Source organism: Echeneis naucrates, chromosome 14 (assembly GCF_900963305.1).
Source record: "Echeneis naucrates chromosome 14, fEcheNa1.1, whole genome shotgun sequence".
In the NCBI taxonomy this organism is placed as follows: domain Eukaryota; kingdom Metazoa; phylum Chordata; class Actinopteri; order Carangiformes; family Echeneidae; genus Echeneis; species Echeneis naucrates.
In genome coordinates, this window is record NC_042524.1 from 18,468,769 (window position 1) to 18,496,477 (window position 27,709).

A 27,709-nucleotide genomic window follows, 5' to 3' on the forward strand; every position below is an offset into this window, starting at 1 on the left:
TTTGTGTTCCTGTTCCTGAAATAATACTCCATGTCTGTTCTTTCACATGAGCACTATACACCTGGCAATGAGAGTTTATTATGTTCAAAAAAGAAAGCGGCTATATTACAATGATCAACTCATCTCATGATGCTACAAGAGTAGATTCCACAGCAGCTCGTTCTTCTCAGTGACCATGCAACAACATGAGATTGTCTTGAATATAAATGTCAGGCTTGCTTCTAAGTCTTCTAAGTCTTATTCAGCATGAACCTGTTTATAAGCCTAAGGACATGATGATAACGGTACATGATAACAGCACAGTGAGCAATTTCCACAATATCAATTTGGGTCTTGTATTTTCCCAACATATGATGCTGTAAGCATGTCCAGTTGTCCCTGTTGTCAAATATGATCACACATTTATTGAGGTATTGAAATTTGTTATCAGGAGGAAAATTGATCCTCATCTAATCTAAGTTCCAGGGGTCCACTGATGTCAAATCAGCAAAGCATGCGCATCATAAACAGTGTTTCCCCTAGATTGCAGCCTATCTCATCTACCTATCTATCCCTCTTTTATTTATGGAATGTAGGTATTTAAGTACTTACCAATATCAATATGGTGAGCAGACTTTTGCTGCAGGTCGGGGGCATGGCGTGCAGAACTGTCGCTGCTCTGGCTGCTACTACCAGAGGAGCGACTGGTGCTGCCACCATCGCTCTGTGAGCGTTTAAGAAACGCTGATATTTTTCATTGCTTTTCTTGTGACATTTTTCGACACTCGCTGGCGGGAGTCTGCTCACCTGTGTGGAACTCCGCCGTGTGTGATACAGAGCGCAGAGGAGAACTGTGTCGACATGGAGAGACAGAAATGACATTCTGTCGCGTAAATAAAATAAATAACATTACTATGATGTTTAATAAAAGAACAAGGTAGTTATAGACATGTTCTGTAGGAAAATTGCCCTTAAATGACGTCTGTTGTGATCTGGCGCTATATAGAAAATTAATTTATATTAAATTAACTTTACCTTCTGAGGGGTGCAGTTGGGAGGGAGGCCTCCCTAGTATGATGGTTGGGAAAACACTGATAAATCTTCTGTGGTTGGTTTTGATAGTCCAGAATGGCACTACCAAATGGCAATGAAGACCTCTGAGAGGGAGTTGCAAAACAGTGAAATACTGAGTTTATTACTCTTATCTATGCAAGAAATGCTTCTTTGAGGAGACATTGTATCTTCACAATTAAAAAGATGCGCACCAAAAGGTAACAATGGTCTGAAAAGTTGTCATGCAACATTGTTGTACATACTTCTTCATTTGCAACCCACCTGCAGGTCAACCGCTTCTCCCCAAGCATGACATGCTCCAAATGTTGCCACTTCTATCTCACTAGCTGTTTACAGGCAGACATGTGGCTGCCAGTGAACATGTTAATATCTGCGTTTGCTTTTTTGGTTTCCTCTACACACTGGTATTCATACCTCCAATCTAATCTAATGCTAAACAATTTAAAGGGTTTTATACTGCTTTGACATGAAAACTGTGTCCTACACTGGTTCTTCAATCTGTCCAGTTCATATGTCCAGACATTCTCTACCATTATATATGAAATACATGTACCTTTTCCAACTCTGCAAGACCTCTGTCAGTGCTGCTGCTGTGGGGTAATCTCTTCGGACAGTCACAGCTTGGATTGTTGCACGGGCTGGCTCATTCAAACATGTTTTTTGATGCAAATGTCCTGCAAAATGTGAAATCTATTTTCAGTTTGACACATTTGAACTCATTTTGTTTCCACTTCAAATAACCCTGCAAACCCACAAAGTGCTGCCACTTTCTAGCTTGATTATTTGTGCTCTTGGGATAACAGTCGTGCAGTATTGAGGCTTGTATGAATAACAGCACAGCCTTGCAGCAGCTAATGCAGCAGAGTCATGCTTCACTTGTGTCTGTTACTATGAGAAGTTAGAGGAAAGGAGGAAGACAAAGAGCCACTAATTCACCATGCAGCTGCCTCACCACTACACCCATGTATGCCTGTGTACGCCTGTGTTGACCTATATAGATCTGTGTAGACTTGTATAGACCTGTGTTCAGGTGTGTAGACCAGTACAGACCTGTGTAGACTTGTGCAGACTTGTATAGACTTGTGTTCAGGTATGCAGACTTGTGTAGAGTGTGCAGACCTGTGTAGACTTGTGTACCCTTGTGCAGACTTGTGTCAAATCAAATCAAATCAAATCAGATTTATTTGTATAGCGCCAAATCATAACAAAGTTACATCAAGGCACTTTACATACAGAGCAGGTCTAGACCAAACTCTTTATAAATTTATTTAAAGAGACCCAACAGATCCCCCGATGAGCGAGCACTTGGCAACAGTGGCAAGGAAAAACTTCCTTTAAGAGGCAGAAACCTTGAGCAGAACCAGGCTCAGGGGGGGTGGCCATCTGCCTCGACCTGTTGGTTTGAGAGTGGGAGAGAGAGAGAGAGACAGGCATTGGGGGGGGGGGGGGGGGGGGGGGGGGGGTGTAGGCAGGAACATGTTGCTGCATGAAGTTCATGGAGTTGAGCTGTAATACAGAATTCATGCTATATGGGACCAGCAGGTGTTGCAGGAACATGGGATGGAGATGAGTCACCACCTGCAGGATGAGGACAGGGAGAGAGAGGAGAGGAACTGGGAGAGACAGAGACTTTGGCAGAACATGGTTAGTAAATGCAGTATAAATGCTTAGAACTGGGTGAAACTGTGTTTTTTAAGAAGGATGGTTCTTATCAGCGCATGCAAGGGTGGAGGAAGGGAGAGCGAGCGAGAGGGAGGGAGAGAGAAAGAGGGAGAGGGGGAGAGAGGGTGACAGGGAGAGACAGAGAGAGAGGGGGAGAGCGGGTAACAGGGAGAGACAGGGAGAGACAGAGAGACAGAGAGAGAAGCTCAGTCCTTCCCCCAGCAGTCTAGGCCTACAGCAGCATAGCTAAAGAGTAGAGGACTTACTAACTTTGTAACTATAAGCTCTGTCATACAGGAAACTTTTAAGCCTGGTCTTGAAAATTGCTAAAGAGTCCGCCCCCCGGACCGATACTGGAAGTTGGTTCCATAGAAGAGGAGCCTGATAACTGAATAAACTGCCTCCAGATTTACTCTTGGAGTCTCTAGGAACCACAAGTAAACCTCCATCTAGAGCGGAGTGGCCTGCTAGGACAGTAAGGAACAATGAGCTCTGTGAGATATGATGGAGCTTGGCCGTTAAGAGCTTTATATGTTAAAAGAAGGATTTTGAATTCTACTCTATATTTTACTGGCAGCCAATGAAGAGCAGCTAACACAGGAGAGATGTGATCTCTTTTCCTAGTTCCTGTTAATATTCGTGCAGCAGCGTTCTAAATTAACTGAAGGCCTTTTCGAGATTTGTTTGGACATCCAGATAGTAATGAGTTACAGTAGTCCAGCCTAGAAGTTACAAATGCATGGACTAGTTTTTCTGCACCATCCTGAGAAAGGATGTTTCTGATTTTCCTCATGTTTCTCAGGTGGAAGAAAGCTGCCCGACTAACTTGTTTTATGTGAGGGACAAAGGACATGTCCTGGTCAAAAATTAATTGAAAATTAAAAAATTAAGTTTTTAACAGTGGAGGTGGAAGGCAAAGTAATGCCGTCCAGACTGATGAGATGATTAGATAGTATTTTTCTGAGGTGCTTAGGACCGAGTACAATAACTTCTGTTTTGTCAGAGTTGAGAACTGGACTTGTGCAGACCTGTGTAGAGTGTGTAGAGTGTGTAGACCTGTGCAGACCTGTGTAGGGTGTGTAGACCTGTGTAGGGTGTGTAGACCTGTGTAGACCTGTGCAGACCTGTGTAGGGTGTGTAGACCTGTGCAGACCTGTGTAGGGTGTGTAGACCTGTGTAGAGTGTGTAGACCTGTGTAGACTTGTGTAGAGTGTGTGGGTGAGTGAGGAGCCTTGGAATGGAATGAGTCCATGGTGTTACTGTGCAGTATTAGCAGCTTCAAGTCGACAGATAACGAACTTGCTAACAGTGCGTCCCTGTTGCTTTGCTAGCTTCCAAACATTCAGGCTTTTTCATTAGTTTCATTAGTTAGCGGAGAAAAGGCGAACAGCCAGCAGTTTAGTAAAAACAGTAACTTACTCAGTACACACAGCTGGAGTCTCCAGCTCAACACGTAAAGGTGCGACATGTTTCATTGTCACAATGACGTTCACAGCTGGACCAGGAGAGAGCTGTCCCTGTCTGTCTCTGTCTCTGTCCACACCTGCTGGGCTTCACCGGTAGTACCATCAACACAGGGACCCGGATTGAGGGCCCTTGGGTCACTCAGGGTTTTCCTCCAACTATAGAATGGGATGGCACTATCATGATCCCTGTCACGAGCCATTATCATAAGTGAATTTAAAAAAGGGTGATATCCTACTCTGTGGTGTGGTATGTATGATTAGAACCACCAGTGTTTATCAATTCCATAACCCCTCGCCTTCTCTCCATGTTTTCCGCTCTTGACCGCGCTCTCTCACTGTGTTCAAGTCTTCATTACATTTTCGACAACTTGTGAGTACACATGAAATCTTTTCTCCTACATTACCAGTTGTGCACATTTGTGAATGAACATTTCCCAGCATGAAGAATGTTTTTATTTAATCCTGTGTTCAAATTTTGATCTTGATAATGACCTCATCAATCCCGTTTCTGTATTTTACAGCATTTTCTACCTTTACAGTCCTTATCCCCTTTTTCTAGCCACAATTCTGTCAGTCCCTTTTTAATAATTGCTTTCCCTTCTCCTTTTCCCAATGCTATCTTTGTTATCCTATCTACTAATTAATTCCCTTTTAACCCCACATGTGCTGGTACTGAACAAAATCCTACTGTTATTCCTAATTTTTCCATTCTACATGACCACTGAAATATTTCCAATATGTTATAGTTGGTGATTGATTCCATCATCTGTAAACTTAAATCACTGCTGCCAAATCACTGTACTGTAAATCACCACCCTGTCTGGTCTTTCTTCTTCGACCCACTGAAGCCCAATAATAACTGCAATTAATTCCACTGCACAGACCTGTGATTGGCCTGCAATTAGATTTGTTAAACTTACTTCAAATTCTGGAATGAAGTCTCATATTCCAGCTTTATCATGTGAGCCACCTGTGAAAATCTGCAAATAGTTGAAGAGCATATTCTTTTTTTTCCACAATATTTTTAAGTAGCGCAAGACATACAAGAGAAATAAGGATGAAAATAAAAAAATAAATAAAAAAAACAAAACAAACTGAAGGGCAAATACTTCAGTCAATGACGTACATTGTTGTATCACTAGTACTTTTTACAAGCACAAATTCTAGAGGAAGAGGTGAGCGGCCTATCATGGATCTTATCAGTGGTCAGGGCCCCCATTAGACTTAACGAGATGATCTAAAAATGGCTACCAGGTCTGGTAGAACTTCTTGTTCATCATGCTGTCCATGTTCATTTCTCCATGTACAGCACAGAGGTGAAGTCCGTCGGTCATGTCTTGAAAATGGGAAATAAATACTTATTTATAAATAAATACTTATTTGTATGGAGTGTAATTTTATTTTCCATTCAGGTTTTCCTCAGTTCTATGGTGTTAATTTCTACTTAGTTTGAGGAAAGGGCAATGGGGGGCCACTCACCTTCAGTGAGGGCCAGGCAAACTCTAACCCCTCCAGAGAAAAATGTCCTGCACTTACTCAAGCAAAGGAAGCTGCCACCTCTCTCTCTGTCTCTCTTTCTCTCTCACACATATGCACACTTTTCAGTGAGATATATCTGAAGTAGTATTAAGTGAGAGTTGCATTGTGACATGTGCAGGAGTTTCCAATTCCAGTGAGCATTTATTCTGAAATAAGTTTGCAAAACTTGGGAATTGAAGAGCAGTGAGAGCCTCGTTTACAGTGACCCTCAGGGACCTTATTTACAATTCAAAACAAATTCATTCACATCTCATATTGAAACCTTGCACACATACAAGTGAAAACTTTTACACACAGCTCTGAAAATTCATGATCTGACATACACAATGAAAAATTTTGTATAGAAACTGGTGAAACCTTTACTTACAACAATGAAACTCTAACAATGAAGTGAAAATATTGCCCAGATAGCAGTAAAATGTTTATATATTCAATGCTCCCTTATAATATTGTGATCAAGGAAAATGTGATATGAAAAAAAATGGATGGTAAAACTCTATATAAAGCTCCAAATCACCGGACTGCACAAAAACTACATTTCATTTATTTTAAGTATTTAACCATAAATGCTTTGAATGACTAACTGTAGCATACTTGTAGCATAAGCCATTGGGTAACATCAGACATACATGAAAAACAAATAATGTATTATTTGATGGGTTGGTTTTCTGACTGTAAATACCTGTAATGGATTAGTCAGACTGACTGTGTGCAGGAGTGTTTCAGTTGCATATGTAAAAGCCTTTCACTTGTAGGTGTGCGCAAGGTTGTTAGCACATTATGTGAATGAGTTTGGTTTCAGGTGTGTGAATAGAAATTCTAAATAATGTCCTTGGTGGCTCTCACAGTCACAGCTGCTCTGTAATAATGTTTGATGTGGTTATGGCTGCCACAGGGTGGCACTCTTTCACAGAGCAAAGCATTGAGGTGTTTTTTTTTTTTTTTTTTTTTTTTTTTTCCAGAATGATTATGACTTAACAATAAGAAGCAACTTTATACCTTTATTTTTATAAACATTTCCAAAACAATATTGAAGAGTTTTCCTCTTCTATATAACCAGTTGAGAACATACGAACACATAACATGAGAATGAACACATGCACACACATACAGAGGCACAGTGTCAAGATCACAATATGCTACTTAGAATAAAAGAAATAAAATTAATTCCCTGAGGAAACATCTAACTTGATCTTCATGTCAGATGTATTGTTCATTCTGGTGCTTTTTTTGATCACCCCTTTCTGAGTGAAAGTAACAGTTTTGTCAGCCACCTAGGCAATTCTTCTCTAGCCTCCCTCATCAATGAGGCCTTTCCACCCACTGAGCTGCAGCTGTTTACTGGGTGTTTCCAGTTTTCTGCTCCTGTCTGAGTAAAAAAAAACTCCGGAAACGGTTGTGTTTGAAACTCAACTGAAACCTGTTGCAGTACAGACAATTGTGCCACAATCAAAATAACAAAAACCCCCAATATCCGCCAATTCTTAGGCGCACACTATGAAGTGCCTGGTCAGTGTCAAATGACATGTTGAGGTTTTCGGAACATTTTACCCCCCAAGCTCTCAGCACAATATTGAGTGCTTGGAGGGCCAACAGGTGAATGTAGGACCGTTGGTGGGGTTTCACCTGAGCTTTTGATATGTTATGCAGTTATGTTGAGAAGACAATAGTGTGAATTCTGCAGTAAGAATCGAATTAGCTGCATGAACACATAATTTGTTTGATTACAACATAAGCTTGATTACAGCTTGATACAAGCATTAAATCTGTAGTAATAGTAAGTATAGAAAAATAATGAAATGACATGTTATTTTTGTACATTCCTTGTCTTGTTTTTAAAAAATCTCTTGCAGGTCACTTATATTTTCAGATTCAAAGTGCAGAGTGTGTGATAAGTAGCTGATTAATCAAAGTGGTTTGTCTTCAAGTTCGGTGGCATTTCCGTCACTCATTCTGTCAGAATAAACACAATGTTTCAGTTAGATATCTGGTGTGAGGAGGTTGTTTTTCTGCTTAGGAAGCTGTAAACATAACAGCACCCCATATAACTCATTCAAATAGCATACCCTGCTGACTCAAGCTTTGCTGTTTACCAAACCAGAGCCAAAAGACAAGAAAACACTGCTCTTTAATTGGTACTCCAGCTTTATGTTGCTCTGTTTCTCACTGTTGTTTGCAAACACATTTGCCATAAAAGTTAGTCATGCTTCATGCACCGTTATTCATTCATTCTAGTTTAAGGCTCAGCTCAGACAGAAGTAACAATTGAAAAACAAAAAAAAAAAAAACCTAAAAAGAAATCCTCATAAAAAATAACCCTCTAACAAGAGAACCTTTGATATCTGTTATAAAGGTTAACAGGAGAGATACATTTCTATCATATGAACATACTGTACCTGCATTTGACCGTATATCCATTCAGTAAAGTAGATTACGTTGCCATAGACTCCTGGCCTGTTCATCAAAGCACATCCAATCCCCCAGCTGGTGTCCCCTACCAGCCACCATACACCTCTTTCCCTCACTACCAGGGGTCCTCCACTGTCACCCTGAAGCATATGAAAAGAAATTAGTCTCTTAGCTTAGTGTGTGTGTGTGTGTGTGTGTGACAGAGTGAGGACACTCAAACCAACCTGACACGAGTCGACTCCTCCCTGCAGTTTTCCGGCACAGATCATGGTCTCAGTGACATGTCCACCTAAGACGTCTTGTCTATTACAGATCTCTCTGCTGTAAATGGTCACCTGGGCCTGGTTTAACTTGTCGGGAGCTGGTCCTGAGAAACAGCCATCATTTTACACCCAAAATTAGCTTAACCAAGCTCCAATAGTGAAGCCTTAAGAAAATGCTTGGATAAATAATTTATGGAAAGGAAGGGAAAATAAATCTGGTATAACATCTATGAATTTTTCAGAAGACATGGAAACTTGGACATATTCACTCACCGGATGAGCGCAGGGCTCCCCACCCTGTGATCCACGCTTGATGGTTAGCATAGAGTTCCATACCAAAGTTGGGGAGACATACTGGTTTTACTGTTCCTGATGGATGAATAACCACGACATCAAGTGCTCTCATTATCAGTGAATAAATAAATTCAGTATCATTCTGAATAATGGAAGATGAATTGCACTTACCTGTAAAACTCAGAGGTGTGTTGAGCTTTAACAGGGCGATGTCATTGTCCTTAGTGTCTGGATCATAATTAGCATGACTAATAATTTTCTCAACAGTCTTGCCAGAACCAAAACCCATTTTGATCAAACTTACATCACCAGAGTATACTGTCCACAAATAAGGACGGGAGTATCTGCCATGAAAAACAGAAAGAATGTCCTTCTGGATATCTGTCATGTTTATTTTCAAAACCAAATGTAAAGCAGGGCACACAGCATGAAGGATGAGTAATGGTGTGCTTACTCTTGGAAACAGTGTGCAGCAGAGAGGATCCAGTAAGGGCTGATGATGGAGCCCCCACAAAAATGTTGACCCTGAATCTGGAGACTGACCTGCCATGGCCAGGCTCCATTTACAGCCTCTGTGCCACCTACAATGCGAGTACTGGGGGCATTTGGACTCTGTCCACAAGCTGCAGATGGGGAAAAGAGGTTAATACAACAAAATTTCTCATGGCACAAAGAAAAGAAAAACTTCAATTCAGGTATCGTTAAAGTTCTGTTCCTTGTTAGTCCACTTGCCCATTAGTTACTGATTAAAAACATTCCGGTGACATTTGTACTAAGGAGGAAGGACAATGGTATGGCTAATATAAGGACTACATCTTTTTTCTCATGATTCACTCACATCTTCCTCTAAGAAGGAAGTCTCAGTGCCTGGATAAATGTAGCTGTCCAAACTGATTTGCACATACAACATGAATGTAGACATATTTCAGCATTGCAGTGATATCCTTGTTAAAACAATAGCTTACCAATACATTTAAGTGTGACAGTTTCAGCTGAGCAACTTGAGCTGCAAAGAAAAGGAAATCCAAAACAAATCTTTTAACACTTATGAAGGAATTCAACATTAGGAACTCGCTGTGCAAACGTAACTCATCATCATACTGTGTAAAAATTGTACCTGTGAGTGAGCTGTGACTGAATATCTGACTTATGTGTACTCCCAGGCTTCAGCCTCATGTATCCTCTGAAAGCCAAAGAACCAGCTGCCGCTGGCGTATAGCTCACATAATCCTGGCTGTGAGACAGAGATCATGTGATCAGTGATAAAGACAAACCATTTCAACTTTAGAGAGAGATCAGAAGTTATACCATCTGATGTAGGTTTTTTTTTTAACAATACAAAACGTTTTCACCATGAAATTAATCATGTATTGTACATCTAGGACAGTCTAAGTAATGTTTCAGAAGCTTCCCCTTCCTCACATAATTCAGCATGACGCTTTGAAAAACTCAGTTTAATTTTAATTCAGCACCAGTTAGACTCTGCAGAAAAGAGCACCTCTTGTAGCCCAACTGCTCACACACAGCCATGCCATAGTTGTTGTCCCAGCTGTCAGCACACACGGGCATCCATCTTTGGCTGCTTGACGAGTAAGTCTCCAGCAAGAAGTTGGTCCCGTGAAGGCGAACTGTGATAAAGAGCATGCCGTTGACTGATGTAACATAAACGCCGTGCATAACACAGTGCATATGTGTAGAAGATGGGGATGTTGATTTTGAACATCTTACAGCACTGAGCTTCATCTTCTCCACCTGAACAGTCACAAACGCCATCACACCACTGTGAGGGGTCCAGACACTTCCCACCTTTTCTGCACGACCTCCCCAGTAAACACTGGTAGTATACTGCACACACGCACAAACACATAGCATATAGCTGACAGAGATGTCATGCAAAACTCATCAAGGGGCAAAAAGGATTTCAGGCAGCTACAAAGATCTTCAGCCGAACTTACAGAAGTACCAGAGCAAGAGGCTGGCCACTGCCAGGATGAGAAGCACACACAGAGAGGCTGATATGATATATTTCCAGTGACATTTCTTTATCCCTGTGAGGCAAGATAAACGGCCATCAGTACAGCTGAGTCTGGCCCAGCAGTCACTACACAGCCTGAATCAGACATATAAATGACATGTTGAGAAGATATACTGTGTGTTTGAAGTCTGAATTGATGATGCTACCACCTGCTGCATTCATTTATGAACAAAATGAATTTGGAGGAGAGTTAATCATGTTTACAAAGTTAACAGTCCATGCGATCATATATTGTTCATTTTCATCCAAGAATTTCCTATATATCTCTTTGTGTACGTGCGTCCCAATTCAACACTTTTGATATGAAAATTAGCATTAGAAGATTTTGCACACAGAGTATAACAGTGGCACAACAGTTGGCTAATTTTCCATCATAAACTCTTTACTCATATCAGACCAAGTGAGACTATATACAAGTTTAAAGCAAAAAAATGTGTTTTCTTCCTTCTTTGAAGAAACCAAACGATAAATGAGCTGAATGTGTGAAGCTGCAGCAGATATCACGTGACTGCCTGGAAATCAGTCACCGTACCTTTCTTTTGCCCTGTATTATGTGCTGCTCCAGGCACCACAGTGTGGTGGGTGTTGATGGTCCTGGAAGCGGTGGGGACATAGTTAGGGGTCTGAGGTGGAATGGTAGGGTAGATACCCTGCTGCTGGCTGTACGGACGGGGGGTTTCTTCACCATACCAGAACCCTCTGTTGTCATAGATTGGACCATTTGCCTACAGATAAACAGAAAGAAGCTAAATTGCCAAAATAAAGAATGGAAGGAGAGATGACGTGGATTTTGAGTGAGAAAATTGAGCCATCATTTAAAGAAAATTATTGTATAAAAATATGAGGTCAGTGTTCATGAAGACAGTTTAACAGTAGAAGCGATTTAGCCTGATTATTACTCACACCAAAACTGGTCATGCTGCCTGGAGTGGTACACTGTCACACCTGGAGAAGTTCATACAGTGTTTTACACTTAAAATGAATGAAGTACTGCTCACACATTAAAAACAATATTAAAGTAGTCGTCACATTGACTGAGCAACGTCCATTAAAATGTTTCTCCATAACGCCAAGTTCAGTTCTTCAGCAACTAATATAGAAACTTAGACTCCACTAACATCCATCCATATTTTCCCAAGCTTTCGACCTACCTTGAAATTCCCACAAATTCCTTCCGCGATCTGACTCCCTCTGCTCCTTCACTCCCTGCTACACTCTCTGTGTCTTACTCTCTCCATTGCTTCACGTAATCAACCGCCACGACCACACCTTTGGTCTCTGTGTGCATAAGCCAACCTATTGTATATCAGTTCATTTAGTAAACACTTCAAAATGACACAGCAAGTATTGATGTAGGTAAGCGCTGATAATAATTATCATCTGATCACAGCCAGGCTTCAATCAGTCATTCACTGACAAATTTGATCTCATAATCACCAGCTCATTTAAAATTTTGATGTCTGTCTAATTTGAGTAGCAGTGAGATAAACACCTACCACCTCTGTGATATTGATTTAATAGGAGCTCAGATTTCTCCATATGGCAGCAAAGATTTATACATGTGCAATGTTTGAGGTTCTTATTCTACTTTATGAAACCTCACAGACTTAAACTGAACATCCTCTAGTTTGTGCTTTACCTTCAACCATGGTTCATATATGGTTCATAAAAAAAAAAAAAAAAAGGTGAATTCAATCCAAGTTCAGCATAATGTTTTCCAGAAACTTAAGTTCCACACTGTGACTGGCAGGAACAGGAGGAGTCAGCAGTTGAAAGTGCTGTTAACTGCTTGTTTGACCTACAGCTGCTATTCAGTCTTAGAGGAAAATGTGAGTGAATCATGAGAAAAAAGATGTAGTCCTTATGTTAGCCATACCATTGTCCTTCCTCCTTAATACAAACGTCATCGGCCTGTTTTTAATCAGTAACTAATGGGCAAGTGGACTAACAAAGACTGATAGCAAATTACTTGCAGACCTCATTAATGTTTAACTCAATGTTTTACTGGGATAACTGGCAGGAAGGGGAAAGAACAAAAGTCAAGGCTTCAGAGGAATGTCATTTTTTCTAAACTGAAACAGAGGAAGAAGTTATTTCACCGTTAGGCTGGGTGTAGTAATAAATTGGTAACTACATGGTCACCATCTTTCCTTAGCTCTGGCAGTGCCACATGTACTTTTGTATAGTTGATATTTGTATTCCCGTTTAGAGAAGGTCCATTCTGAAATTGTCTACTTTTTACACTTTGTAAAATTTAGCATTAAACACCACAGTCCTACTTTCCATCCACTTCCACTGTATGGGAATGGAAACATTTTGGACAATTAGTGAACCAATCCTTCAGTAAGCCACCAGAATTAAAATATGTCACAATTGGAACAAATGCCCATAGAACCTTGTGTAAAGGCAGCTTGAGAACAATTAAGCCCATCTGACATGCTTGTGTCCATTGCAACATGGAGTGCACTTATTAAAAGGATTAATGGGGTCATCTAGTGGTCAACTTTAACATTACAGTGTCAACACTACAATATTAACGGTAATTGGAAACAAAAAAAAAAAAGACAAAGACCAAAGCAATGTAAGAGCTGTGAAGCCTAGTCATTGATATTCTGACCATTAGAAAACATTGGCGTCATTGGCGAGCATTGACTTCAAAAAACTACAGTATTTATTCATTCATTTCAATGCAGAGTTAAATATTAATCAATTTTTTGCACAAGATGTCAAATAAAGGAGTGTTTTCAAGACTCGTGAGGGTGCAGTTTACTACTTAGTTATTAAGGCAGCTGGCATAAGATTTTAAAAGATGTTTCCTTCTCAGAAGATGTGACTTTTGGAGCCAAATGGTGGTCAACAAACTTCAAATCTTAACAGAGACCTCAGATTTACTACAACTTCTGGATCAGAATAGATGAAGCTCCACCACCTCCGTTGCAGATGCCTGCCAGCCCGTACTGACCCGACTTCAGATTGTGCACCATGTGACCCACAATTCTTGCACCAGACATCCTGACAAAGGAGAGAGAAATAAAGCAAGACATCGATTTTTTTTGCATTGTGATGTTGGCTCTCCAATGACCGTTGCAATTCCAATTTTAAAGGAGACAATAGAAATCTTTGTCGACATCAAAGAAGTGGTTAAAGATATTTTAGGAGACTATTTATTCTCTAGGACTCTTCCTGAGAATGGGGAAATATTTTTTTTTCCTCTTCACTCGAGGTCACATCTCTCATTTAGACTTACAATATCTTTCAAAAGTGAGATCACCCTGCACATTTCTGCAAATATTTCATTATATCTTTTCATGGAACAACACTGAAGAAATTACACTTTGATACAATGTAAAGCAGTCAGTGTACAACTTGTATAACAGTGTAAATTTACTGTCCCCTCAAAATAACTTGACACACAGCCTCCACCAGCTCAGTGATGTTGTCAGGGAGGAGTGGAAGAGGATTCCAGTCGCAAACTGTGAAGCTCTAGTGAACTCCATGCCCAAGAGGGTTAAGGCAGTGCTGGAAAATAATGGTGGCCGCACAAAATATTGACCCTTTCGGCCCAATTTGGACATTTTCACTTAGGGGTGTACTCACTTTTGTTGCCAGCAGTTTAGACACTAATTGCTGTGTGTTGAGTTATTTTCTTCAGTGTTGTCCCATGAAAAGATATAATGAAGTATTGGCAGAAAAGTGCGGGGTGTACTCACTTTTGTGAGATACTGTAATTACCAGCCACTGTGCATCAGCATCAGCTGCTTACCCGATTGGATGTCCCAGGGACACAGCCCCACCGTTGACGTTGACTTTTGATGCATCAATGTCCAACATCTTGATGTTGGCCAGGACAACCACACTGAAGGCCTCATTGATCTCCCACATAGAGATATCGTCCTTCTTCAACCCTGCTGCCTCCAGCACCTGATACAGATTCATACGTTAGGGTATTCCAATAAAAATGCACCAATTAAGTCATGAGCATGTATATGAGAATATATTTAAAAGTTTTACTTCAACATACAATTACAATAGGTTGCTGAGTACAGCCTCATACCCACCTTTGGTGCCGCATATGCAGGAGCAATGGGGAAGTCAATGGGGGCAACTGCAGCATCAGCAAAAGCTACATGGAAACATATTCTGTTACTTCAACAAATCACAGGACAACTATGATAATGATTATGTGAGACGAGTGAAACAAGTAAAGTTTCGTTTGAAGTAAACTTAGAGAGAAAAAAAAGTTTATTGTTTCAATGTTTTTTTTTAGTGCAATCACAAAGATTGCAAGAACAATCACATCACCCAACCTCAGTTTAGCTCCACATGTAAGCTTTTCTTAGTGTGTCTGTGCATAAAGCTTACACACAATCCTTGCCAGTGGAGTGACATTGAGTCTTTTTGCAGCATCAGCTGTCATTAAAACGAGCGCAGCAGCTCCATCATTCAGCGTGCTGGCATTGGCTGCAGTCACCGTGCCTGAAAAATAGAACTTTAGCTACATCTATATTCTTTTAAAAACAGAATGTCTGCACATAGATATTGATGCTACATTAGAGGTTTAAAGACAAATAAAAAGACTGGTGATCAGTGCATGTTTACCGTTCTCTTTCTGGAACACTGCCTTCAGTTTGGGAACTTTGCTGAAGTCCACCCTCCTCCACTCCTCGTCTTCACTAACAACCACATCAGGTTTGCCTACAAATTCATATCAACAGATCACTTTGCAGAGTAAATGATCACTGTCAAGGAATACCCCAAGAGAAATATGTTGTTGCCAGGTTGCTGTACCTCTTTGGGGGATGCTCACTGGTACAATTTCCTTGGCCAAGACTCCAGACTCATATGCGGCTTTGCTGCGGCTGTATGAGCCGATGGCATAGGCATCCTGTTCTTCTCTGGTGATCTTACAGTTCTTAGCTGTGTTCTCTGCACAGTTTCCCTGTCAAATGCCAAAGTGTAGTCAAATCTAAATATAATTCATCTTTGAATTTACCTTATTTCATGACAAATATTATAGGAAAAAGGCTTTCATCTTTACTTTACAGAAAGGCCCTGTCACACTGCCATTACTGAAGCAAGAAGGAATTTTATGTTGACCCTGATTTATGTGAATTATTTATTTTCCAGTGAGGAAAAATTGAGAAAAAAGTTGGCTGTTACCATGTGGAATTTGTTGTACACATCAGTGAGTCCATCCTTTACAATTAGGTCTTCCATCCTTACTCCTCCGTAGGCTGGAGTCTCTCTGGTCATAACATAAGGCACATTGGACATGCTCTCCATGCCCCCTGCCACCATCACATCCTTATAAAAAAAAAACCAAAAATATATATATATATATATATATATATATATATATATATTCACATTTGAAATATCAGTTTACACTGTAACACCGAAGGCTGTTCTAGATCAAAGCTGACCATCATGATAGAAATGTGGGGAAATCTTTTGTGCATCTAAAACAGTGGTACTGGAGAACACTGATCACACCAATGGTCAATTTGGACCTTTGGTGATGACTAAATTGTGTCAGAAATATATACACACATTATGGGGACAATGGACAAGCTGCAAGCTGCATGTGAGTTTATACTGTCATATATGCACATGTACAGAGCCTAACACACACAAACAGCAAGAACCACAAAAAAAATTGATTTCTCTAACTGTGGTCTCATAAAGAGCTAAGTAAGATTCATTACTGGAGTTTATTTGCTTTTGTCATTTCTGAAACTTTTTTTAAACTTTTTTACATCTATGAATTTCCCTCCAGTAGCTAGTATAATAGGGCAGCTCAGTGATGCAGCCATTATTGCCATGATTTCACAGCAATATAGTTTGCTGCCCTCAGCCCCTTAAAGATCTTTATTAATATTAACAGGTTAGGAGTCACACGGTCCTTAGTGTGGCCAACTCATATCAATGCACGCACATACATATAAGGCTTTTGATTAACAAACACACAGGCATGTGTTTGTGCATTAGTAGTAATAGCCAAAGTCTTGCTAAGTATGTGGTGTACCTTAGCAAGCCACAGTCTCAGGTCACTTATCATATTGTAGAGTTTAAGGTAAACAGAGCTTGTTTTTGGTCACATTAAGTAGCTTCAAGATCAAATATAGGGATCCATTACATCACATCACTGTGATTTTAAAACACATAATCAAGATCCAGAATAATCTCCTTTCTTCAGACCCAACATTAGCTATGATATCATACGCTATGCAAATTACATCAATGTCAGCAGCTTGCAGCTGCAAAGCAACAATATATATTAACAATATATATATTTAATGTCAACCCAACCTGATGCCCACACATTAGACTCTGAGCTGCCATCATTATGGACTTCATCCCAGAGGCGCAGACTTTGTTGATGGTTGTTGCTGGAGTGCTGAGGTTCAAGCCTGGAGACACAACCAGAGACATATATGCATTTTAAACTCTCTTTGTAAACCGTCACTCATACTTTTGTATGTTGTACTTTTGTGTGTTGTAATAGTTTCGCATAATTCTAGTGATATGAATGTAGTTCAAATATATATAAATAAAAAAAAAACAAAACAAAAACAAGTGACCACACCTGCACCAAGCAAAGCTTGTCTTGTGGGGGCCTGTCCCTCTCCTGCCTGAAGCACATTGCCCATGTAGACCTCTTTCACCTCGTCAGGAGCAATTCCTTATCACAAAAAGCAATAGGTCAATGCACCAAACGCACACGACCACTGTCAACTGCTGCAGCAATCCAGGCAACAAAAAAAAAAAAAACAATATGAAACTGCAAATATTTACACACATGATGAGCTCATGACAAACCAGCTCCTACTAAACAATAGCACACTTTTTAACAGAATGAGCCAAGTATATTCAAAAAATGAGGAAAACAGCCCTGTCTAATTCCAGGTTGACCATCTGAATGTACCTGCTTTGTCTATGGCCCCCTTGATGGCGATGGAGCCCAGCTTGGTGGCTGGCACTGCTGCCAGGCTTCCTCTGAAGGAGCCCATAGGAGTGCGGACTGCACTGACAATGACGACTTCCTGAAAGCATCAAACAAGTGTTCATTGAAGGGCCCGGCCCAAACATTGGACTGTGGGGACAGCTTAATGTACTCACATTGAGGGAGGGCCGAGATGTGTAGGTCCTTGTTAGGTACTTGTGAGCCTGAAGTGACAGAACAACAACGTGGACAGTTCATCTTCTATTCATGTGGTGGTGTTGATGCCCACAGTCCTGCCTGTCAGGCTGTTCACACTGGAGCTCTTTGCTCCCCTTTCAGGGTCAACTTTTGGACCATAATGGAAACTGTTAGCACGCATGTTGACAACGCTAAATACAAGAGCAGGCAGGGGGGAGAATAGTTAGCTCTTCTAGCAAAGTGACAAAAGCCTTTAATAGCTCTTTTTATACTTCCAGTTAGCTAGCCATACGTTGTGTGTTCCACCTGTTAGCTTCTGTCTTATCTGGGTGAGACAGCCGATGCTGTGACGCCATGACACAGCCGGATGTACCTGTGCCGGTGTGCCCGGGCTCCTTGTCCATCTTTGAGCTCAAGGACAGACATGGTGAGCTGAGCGGAGCTGCCTGGTTGGCCCGGGCCTTGTTAAGATTGCTGCTACACCCAGCTAACTCACACCGTGTCCCGCACAAACACATCGATGTGGTCCACACCCCCACTTACCAGGCGCCAATACATGTGGCCGTGCGTGGTTAAAAGTCCACTGGATGGCATTTTGGACTCAGAGACGAGGACTGTGACACATTGGCGCCCACTTCACCTTCGGCCATGTAGCATAGGGTAAACATACCGGCCAATCACAGCGAGAGGTGTGTTCCCCGTAGCGTCATGAGTAGCTGGGCGTTGTGGTTATTGTAGTTTTACCACAGAGTGCATGCATCGCCCGTCCCTCATTGGTTCCACCGCTTAGGGCTGAAGCCAATCCCAGGGCGAGAGGCGGGGCACAGTCAGACACTAGATCACCCACTACATATTACTACTACTACTACTACTACCACTAGTAACGATGTTATCCACTTAAATCCTAGATTAATACACACCATGCACACACACAAGCACACACTGCAGCACTGCGGATTGTAAATCACCCTTAACTACGTTATGTACAAAGGACAAAGAAGCATTTGAACTTTTTTCTTTTAATGCTTGATTACATCATGAGAAGCTGGTGCATGTCCAAGAGAAACCATCAACCAGGTAGCAAGCAGCTGTTGCCAACAGCATTGTTAAACAATTAAACAATTTCTTGTTGTATTGTTGTATTGGAATGTTTTGTATTTTCTTATTGTATTTTCTTCAAATTATGTACTGTCAGTTTTATAGTCTAAAGTCACAATCACTTACCAGACTTAAATATTGTTTAGTCTGTCTGTGCATGTATATCTGTCTGTGTATCTATGTGTGCAATTCCTTATTTGCAATCCATAAATTTATAGTTTGACTGTGTTCGAATAGTTCTTCTTCGCATGTAGTCATACACTTTCATTTCAGATCCATGTGAGAAGTGTAGGTAACCTGAAATGAGGGGATGCATCATTGATATGAGGCCTTTGGGACATAATGCTGCAGCAGAGGGATTGCCATTTGTCTGTTACTTACCTTTACTCTCAAAGGCAGCATCCACTTGGTTTCCAATCCCAGGGAGATCTCTGTGTATGAACTTTGGGTACCCATCATCCATAGTGCCACTCCTTTCATCATAGCTAAGAGTAATGTGTGAATGTTGTTCATCAATAAACAACACCTGTCATAGATTCAGTCTATGTTCATCGCTATTCACAGTACTCACCCCCAGTATTTGCTGTTCACAAAGAGGAGGGTCCGGCCGGTAAATGACACATGCACAGCAGCATCTACTTTTGTGACATATAGTGGGAAGCCTAGATCAGAGAGAGGCCTTGGATAACCAGGTAGGAAAGTGTTTCCTCTGAGCTTCCAGTAGTTATTCCCTGTCACACAAAAAGGTGGAGAGCCAAAATGCATTTAATACTTTTTTGTCCACTTTTAATCAAAAAGAACACATCATTGCTCACATTAGTTAAAGTAAATTCTGTACCTTTGAAGAAAGTGACCGTATTGGTTCTCTTATGCTCATAAGCAGCATCAATGCTACTGATTCCAGGCCAGGCAACCTGAATGCTCCTCATATTGATGCCATCCCAGGACCGAGAATGAGTCCAGAAATATCTTTCAAACAAACACACACTTCTGTAAAAATCATGGGATGAAAAAAGGAAGCCTAAACCTCACCGGTGTTTTTAATTTTGACATTAATAGTTAACTCTGGAATAGCATATTAAAATTAAAGCTGAATGAAAAAAAATCAACGGTAAGGGACTAATGTCTCACCCATCTTTGAAGAAGTAAATATTTTTCCCGACAGAGGTTGCAGCATCGAAAACTACAGTCCTGCTGCACCTGTCTGGTGGAGGTTGTGGTCTTGATTCTGGTTCAGTTGGTTCAGTTCTGACTCCTAGTAAATGTTTGAAAAACAAAGTTGTCACACTGGTAAAGCTCAAGGACAGTTTGTGTCTTAATGAAAAGCATTGTGGCTGTAAAATAAAAGGCCCCCGAAGTCACTCTGTGAATCATTTTGGGGCTCACCATAGAGAGCTTGTATTCCTTCTCTGTCATCATCTTGAAGCTTGTATCCCTCTGTGTTCACATATTGGTAGGTGGGAAACATCAGAGCTGTCTGGACCTGAGAGTGGGCCAGGCCCAGTGCATGGCCGAACTCATGGGCTGCCACCAAGAACAGGTTGCTTCCTGCGTATACACACTGGGAAAGTTACTCCATGCTCTCACTCAGCCATAGACTATGATCATCTCTATTACAATGTTTCCCCAGAGTCAGCACCTGCTGATGTGAGAGTCCAGCTTTCATCCTCATCAAAGTGGGTGTCACCCCCAAGGCCTTCTGCAGGAGAGAATGCATGGGCCAAGACCCCACCCTCCGCATCAAATGGAGAAAAATCTCCATGGGCTGGTTTGTAGAGAAGAGGAGCTAAGTTTCCACTTAATCAAACTATTTCCTTCAAGCAGGTGACAGGGCTGCCTTACCTAGACCCTTGAACATGATCATGATGTCAGCGGTGCCGCTGTCAATCTGCTCAAAATCTAGAGGAATGACATCACTGTAGAGCTTCAGAGCCTTGGCTATGGTTGCATCCACGTCACTTTGACTCAAGTCTGGTGTGTATTCAGTTATCCTACAGCAGTGTGAGGGTTAAAACACTGTGAGTTTGTCCTTTATCTGTAGATGAACTGCGTGTGGGGACTTGTTGCGTAATACCTGTAAGTGATCAAAGGCTTGTCCCATTTTGGTTGACTGTCGAAGTGGCCATATCTTGTCACGTCAGCGAAACCACAGCGAGGGCGACCCATCACTTCTAAGGTTTGGGAGTCCAACTGCCCTGTCGCCTCCAGGCCAAAAAACTCCTGCATTTTTCTCAGACGTTCTTCAAAAGAGTCTAGAGAGATGCGTAAGACTCTGCCAGGGGCATTGACACCAGCACCAGTGAAAAACTGGGACAGATAGTCCTGGATGCAGAAAATACGAATAAAAAACTATAACATGCAGATAAAATGCGTCTTTTGATGGATGCCATTGCTTAGTAATGTACTTATTTACCTATATTATTATTAGTAGTAAGTTAGTAGCAGTAGTTAAATAATACAATAATTCAGTGATTACTTCAAGTTCATACCTCATAGTTTGTGGTTCCAGCTCTACTGTTATGTGAACAAGTACATGAAAATAGATGCATGATTCAAAAAGATCTTGGGTTTGTTTGGTTGTTGTTTGATGTTTGAGTGCATAAACTGCTCTTTTATTATCTTTATGGACCACATTGTAACTTTAGTCGGGAATACCTTCCCTTCATTTATTTATTCATCTTCTACCATTTTTTGGGTTACAGGGGGTGCTGGAGCCAACCCCAGCTCACTCTGGGTGAGGGCGGGGTCACTCTGGACAGGTCACCAGTCCATCACAGGGCCAACACACAGAGACAGACAGAGACCAACAACCACTCACACTCACATTCAGACCTACGAACAATTTAGAGTCACCAGTTAATTCAAGCATGATGTGTTTAGACGGTGGGAGGAAACCCATGCAGCCACAGGGAGAACATACGAATTCCACACAGAAAGTCCCCAGGCTGGGAACCGGCGACCTTGTTGCTGTGGGGCTACAGTGCTAACCAGTATGTCGCCGTGCTGCCCACTTTGCCTTTAACATTTTTAAATTTACTTCTTAGACTGTTTCTGTGGTTACTACTGTCTGATCACCAAAAGACATTGTGGTCTTTCTGTGTACAGCATGAATGTTCTCCCTCCCTTCTCCCTCTGCGGCCTGTCTTCAGGTAATCTGTCTTTCCCCCTGTCCCATTTGTAGCCCTGTGATTGACGGCTGACCTGTCCAGGTTAGATCCTGACCTCACCCACTGACAACAGATAATGGATAGGTTATGGATGGACTTCTTGCATTTCACAGTTTTTTACTTTAGACCATTAGTTGACATCTGAGGTACACTGTATATTCTCACAAAAAAGAAAAACTGACTGAAAATCTGTACTATGTGTTTAATCATTCAAATTGTCAATTGTGCAAATGTTAAGATTCAACAAACAGATTCTTAAGCATTTGAAAATTTGCTGCGTCACAAAGTAAAGATAAAGTGACCTAATTGTTCGGGATAAAGTTTGACATGGAGCTCCAGGCTTCACAAATGAAAAGGTATTTTTCATCTCAAGATAAAACCACAGTCAACATGATCTTTGAGCCTCAAATTTTGACTTTCACAGCAGTTTTAGCGCTACAACGCTCTTTTAAGATGCCCATAAATGCTTCAATAGGGAACTAACATTTCTGAAAATAGAACTTTGTTTGATAAGTTTAAAGGTTAAAAGGTTAAAAAATGAACGCTCCCTTTTCCCCATTGCACAGGTTAATTAAACCCTGAAAAACATTGCAATACTTCAACTTTGAGAGTGCCTCATGTTTACCTGGGCTTTAGTGAGCTCTTCAGGGCTGGGTGAAGTTGTTGGCACAGCTCCACAGTGTACTACAATTCCCACTATCAACACAAACACAACACCTTCCATGATTCCTTCTTCTACTGAAGAGACAAAATAACTCCAGGTACTTTATTTATTCCCCTCCTCAGACTTGAGCTGATTTCAGGTGCTCAGGTGGAATGCAGGAGTTGGTTATTTCCTGAAATTCTCAATTTCAGTGTTTTGGATGTGGGAGCAGTTTTTAATGATGCATGATGGGACAGCAACACATTCCTGCAAATGTCTGAACAGGCCCATTTGAACAACAGCAGAGATATAACTGCAGTCAGGAGAGAGGGAGTCCGAGAGTAGTATATTTAAGATAAGGGCAAATTAGAGTAACTCAGGCCTGTGTGAACGTGATTCTGATCTAAGGTAGTCCTGTGTAGACCATCAACGGGAACATTAAGTGATAACATCAAGTGTTTCTGAGTTTGCTTAATTAACTCAATTGATGCCACTCCTTGCTCTGCAACTCATAAAGCTTACTGAGGTTACCAATAGTATTTACTGATGTTGTGAAAGCCATACACACACTTGATGATTATTTCACAGAAATTATTAGTGCTTATTGAGACAGATCTACTTCCTGTATCTGCCAGAGATGGCGAAATTGAGATATTGGTATGTCATGCTGTACTGTGAGTGATATGAAAGAGCAACACTTTTGCAACTGTAATCTCATATTATTTATATTGCATATCGCCTGATATTGTAATGCTTTTCACATAATATCACAATGTCTTCGTAAAATGGTGAAGCTAAATTTATTTACTTAGACATATGCATACATGAAATCTGATTAAAAGTTATGAATAAATCTGAGTGCAAAAACACTTAATTTTCAAGATGTTACAGTTGCAGCTACTGAAGCCACTTTGTATGAAAGTCAGTATAAAGACAACAAGTGAGAGGTCTGTTTTTAAAAAAATGTATACATATGTGAAAATTACATTCCACTTTCTTGATATAATTTTTTAATGAAAAAATTAACCAATTATTACAAAAAATTACTTGGTAAAAACATTCTTTATTGTACGTACATTAATTCTTACTCTACATTAGTGGCTATCAATAGTTTAAATGGTAAAGTGGTCTAGAAATTGCTGCAGGGTAAGAAGTAGCTGTTCCTCAATATACGGTACAACCTCCCATACCTCAGGTCATACTCAAATATGTAGGGTCCCCTGTAGATGTAAGTGAAACCTGCAGAACAGAAGCGCAGCGTCAGTGTCTTAAATTGTTAAAGGAATAGTTGTGTGTATTAAAAGAAAGAGATGTGGAGATCTATTCATTTCATACTCACCTCTGTACTGGAAAGCTGCAGTCACCTTGTTGGGCATTCGCTGAAAGGTATAATCAAGACGTCTGGGATATCCCCAGTCCATAGTCCTTCTGGCCTCGTTGTAACTGAAGCAAGACAGACAGTATTTAGACAAATTAAATAAGGGAAAAGTGCAAAGAATCAATTATTCTGAAGACAAAAATAAATATTTAACCCAGGCACACCTGAAGAAATCGTTGCCTGTGAAGAAGAGGGTTCTACCCGAATCAGCATCATAAAATGCAGCATCGATTTTCTTCACAGTTTTAGGCAGACCCAAACTGCTCAGTGTTTTAGGATAGCCCTTTACTGGAGTGTAGCCGGTGTAGGCCCAAAATTTACGATCTGCAGGAAAAAGACCATTCAAAAATATTGTGTGGAAAGTTGCACGGTTGTCAAAGTTGTTGATTTGGGGGGATAAATAACAGACATACCTTTAAAGAGAAAGATTTTGTCTGACTCTCGGCTCTCATAGGCAGCATCGATATTGACCGGGGCATCGGGCCACAAGCTTCTGATTAGACTTTGCTGAGGTCTGTTGCTTTGAGGATGTTTTCGCCACAAGAAGCTGAGAACAAAAGAAAGGTACTTATGGTGACAAATGATTCCAATAGACAGACGATCAGACATTTAGTATCTTACTGTACAGTAAGTCTGATACCTGTCCTTGAAGAAGAGCATCTCTCCTCGCAGAGTGGTGACAGCATCCAAGACCATGGAAGAATCACAGACATCGGGCGTGTCAGGGTTCTCAGGCTCAGAGGGATCCTTCTCGGAATTTGGACCTGGAAGTAAAATGAAAAGAGTCACTACATGTCCATAAAGGCAAGCATCACATTGCGACAAAGCCAAACAACAGAATCATCAAAGATTCTGCCAGTTCTGTTTGAGAAAACAGACAGTGATGATCCAGCCAATTAGTACTAACCATAGAGAGACTGGATGCCCCTCACATCATCCCGGGGCAGAACAAAGGTGTCAGGGTTTCTGTATGAGTAAGTAGGGTACATGAGAGCACCAGGATCATCAGAGTGAGACAAACCCAGAGAGTGGCCGAACTCATGAGCTGCTACAATGAAGAGGACGTAACCTACAGCAGAAAAGACAGATTTAAAAAAGGTACAAATCCTCTCTGGCAAATCAATCACTGACAGAGAAGAAATAAGACATGATAACAAACGTACCTCTGTTTGAGCGGAAAGTGAAGTTCTCATCATCATCAAAATGGGCATCTCCTCCAATACCATTGGACGGGGCGAAGGCATGAGCAAGAGTGCCATCGGGGCCATCAAAGGGGTAATAATCTCCATGTGCTGTAGAGATAAAGGATATTCTTGTCATGTTTTGAAAACAAGAAAAATACTCATTGCATTTCTGTAAAATGAAACTAATCAGAAAGCGTGTCACGGATAGGTCTGTCGGATCATCTGCACTATAATTACTCCCAACATGAAAGCAGGTGGGACATCACAGGCACAAGCCTGTGTTATGGAAACACACAGTTTGTCAGTGTCTTCCTAAGCCCTAAAACACCATGGCTAAAAAACTGCAAGTACAGGCATGTCAACATGTCATGTACAGCATAACTGTATAACTGTACAATCTGTATAATCCACTGTCAGTCCTCAACGGGCAAATGTCACTCAGACATACATGAAGTTACAGAATGTGGTATCGCAGAGGACATTAGGGCCTCAACTGACTTTTCTTTAAAAATGAAAATCCGTTGGCGTTGAAATATAGATACGTCATACTACACTTCTATACATGTGAAAATATTGTAGAAATTTTGGAAATATGACAGTAATTCAGTTTATACTTTCAAATTAAGATTTTACACGCAGAAGATATGATGTGGTGAATGGAGGTGATGCAGTGCTATTTTATCTATGTCATACCAAGGACAACTGGTAAGCAATTGGTACAACTTGTGATATAAGTAGATCATACTTGAATATTTAATGAGCTATACATCTATATTATATTATAATATCGTTACACTACTATGTGTATATCATTATATTTATAGTTTAATAAAACAATGCTAAAAAAAACAGATTGCATAAGCAATTTTATCTTTCATACTTTGTCATACACCATAGTCACCATAGTGTGTAAAAGGTAGAAACAGCAATTCTACAACTTCCAACTATGGAAAGTTTTTTGTACATACATCTGCGAGCAAAGGAGATCATGATGTCAGCAGTTCCCCTCTTGATCCTTGTGAATCTCAGAGGAGTGACTCTGGCCCAGACCTGCAGAGCTTTCTCGATAGAGTCATCCACCTCTGACACGGACATGTCAGGTGTGTAGTTTTCAATCCTGTCAGAAAAAAATGGTTGATGGTATTCATAGATAGAATAACTACGAGAACTCTTCCTGCCACATTCTATCTTCAGATCATTCACCTGTAGGTTAGGCTGTTCTTCTGCCACTTGAGGTTGTTTCCAAAAGTGGAGAACTGGCCAATATTGGTGTCTGGAACACCACAGCGAGGTTTCTTCATCATGGCCAGGGTGTCGGCATCCAGCGTCCCAGTGATGTTGAGACCAAAGAAAGACTGCATCTCAATCAGCTTCTTTGTCAGTGGGCTGACTCCACGTCTGACAGAAGGACCGCTCTCCTCTGTCAGGTTGAAAAACTTCTTCAGGTAGCTCTGCACAAAGAGACAAGGATGTAATACCAGTCACTAATGGTCTTTGGACAATGACAATTGTCAAAAGAAAATGTATAAATAATGATAATCATAATAAACCTTGGAATCATATTCAATGTTAAATATTACAAGAAGACACAAAGACATGGCAAAGTAAATGCACAAACCTCAGCAAAACTTTCATCTTGCACAGTAACATCTGATAGCGGCACACAGTGAACTGTGACTGCCAGACTTAGTAAAATGCACAAACTGAAAGACTTCATGTTTGCTCGTTGAATGTGTGTCTGCAATGGAATCTGTTCTTATATATAGGCCGAGGAGAGGATCTGTCGAGGAGTAGGTGGGTGGGTTGGGCAACTACTTGTTTTGAGTCAGTGATGCAAGGATGGATGTCTGTTCCCATATATAGAAGACAGAGGCAGGAGGTTGAGATTTGATTTCTTAATCAGCAAAACAAATCCTAAAACAAGATGATGATGATGATAGTGGCACGACATGTGACATTTAACACATCAGGATCAAAATACTAATACTTTATACATCCCTGGAGGGGAACTTCCCAAATGAGGCAAAATCAAATGAATATTTTTAGCTGAATAAACCATACTCCTACATAGAGCATTATTCTGACCCAATTAATGGGAAAATTTTATGAAAATTACCTTTGATAGTTATCCTTTTTTATGTCCATTCTTTAAAATTGTATTAGAAACTGAACTATCCAGATACTTAAGTCACTATGGTATGGATTTGAAGGTCCCCATTCACTGGATGTGAATGTGCCCTTAGGCTATTGTTCTTGCTCTCAGACAGTGTTGTGCTTTTTGAGCAAGAAGACAAGTTGGGCCATGTCAAGATGAAAAGCCCTGTTTCCTTTAGCTTTACTGGTCACAGACAAAACAGTCCCTCTGGCAGCACATGAT

The 27,709-nt window shown here is 40.8% G+C and overlaps 4 protein-coding genes across 4 annotated transcripts; all 4 read right to left on the reverse strand.

Moving 5' to 3' along the window:
* Window positions 1-6,708: 6,708 nt before the first annotated feature.
* Window positions 6,709-13,226, reverse strand: tmprss2 (transmembrane serine protease 2). Its single transcript, XM_029519493.1, has 14 exons — window positions 11,873-13,226; window positions 11,625-11,666; window positions 11,254-11,446; window positions 10,642-10,734; window positions 10,415-10,531; window positions 10,185-10,314; window positions 9,804-9,920; window positions 9,652-9,692; window positions 9,141-9,309; window positions 8,858-9,030; window positions 8,666-8,761; window positions 8,354-8,496; window positions 8,117-8,269; window positions 6,709-7,673 (listed from the first exon to the last, which is right to left on the reverse strand). Exons 2-14 carry the CDS (start codon window positions 11,637-11,639, stop codon window positions 7,665-7,667), a joined length of 1,449 nt encoding a protein of 482 aa, XP_029375353.1. The 5' UTR covers window positions 11,640-11,666; window positions 11,873-13,226; the 3' UTR covers window positions 6,709-7,664.
* A 143-nt stretch (window positions 13,227-13,369) lies between these two features.
* acat1 (acetyl-CoA acetyltransferase 1) lies at window positions 13,370-18,552 on the reverse strand. The gene is made up of 12 exons (XM_029519495.1): window positions 18,406-18,552; window positions 17,841-17,888; window positions 17,647-17,764; window positions 17,308-17,403; window positions 17,031-17,131; window positions 15,882-16,025; window positions 15,510-15,660; window positions 15,321-15,416; window positions 15,084-15,197; window positions 14,780-14,844; window positions 14,485-14,642; window positions 13,370-13,733 (listed from the first exon to the last, which is right to left on the reverse strand). Exons 1-12 carry the CDS (start codon window positions 18,454-18,456, stop codon window positions 13,613-13,615), a joined length of 1,263 nt encoding a protein of 420 aa, XP_029375355.1. The 5' UTR covers window positions 18,457-18,552; the 3' UTR covers window positions 13,370-13,612.
* Window positions 18,553-18,857: 305 nt separating this feature from the next.
* Window positions 18,858-22,979, reverse strand: LOC115053802 (collagenase 3-like). The gene is made up of 10 exons (XM_029518590.1): window positions 22,753-22,979; window positions 21,035-21,282; window positions 20,803-20,951; window positions 20,600-20,725; window positions 20,347-20,508; window positions 20,092-20,215; window positions 19,799-19,929; window positions 19,532-19,691; window positions 19,342-19,445; window positions 18,858-19,257 (listed from the first exon to the last, which is right to left on the reverse strand). The coding sequence occupies exons 1-10, from the start codon at window positions 22,849-22,851 to the stop codon at window positions 19,154-19,156; spliced, it is 1,407 nt and encodes a 468-aa protein (XP_029374450.1). The 5' UTR covers window positions 22,852-22,979; the 3' UTR covers window positions 18,858-19,153.
* Window positions 22,980-23,477: 498 nt separating this feature from the next.
* LOC115053800 (collagenase 3-like) lies at window positions 23,478-27,076 on the reverse strand. The gene is made up of 10 exons (XM_029518589.1): window positions 26,951-27,076; window positions 26,536-26,783; window positions 26,301-26,449; window positions 25,312-25,440; window positions 25,056-25,217; window positions 24,789-24,912; window positions 24,562-24,695; window positions 24,313-24,472; window positions 24,110-24,213; window positions 23,478-24,009 (listed from the first exon to the last, which is right to left on the reverse strand). The coding sequence occupies exons 1-10, from the start codon at window positions 27,047-27,049 to the stop codon at window positions 23,900-23,902; spliced, it is 1,419 nt and encodes a 472-aa protein (XP_029374449.1). The 5' UTR covers window positions 27,050-27,076; the 3' UTR covers window positions 23,478-23,899.
* Window positions 27,077-27,709: the final 633 nt, after the last annotated feature.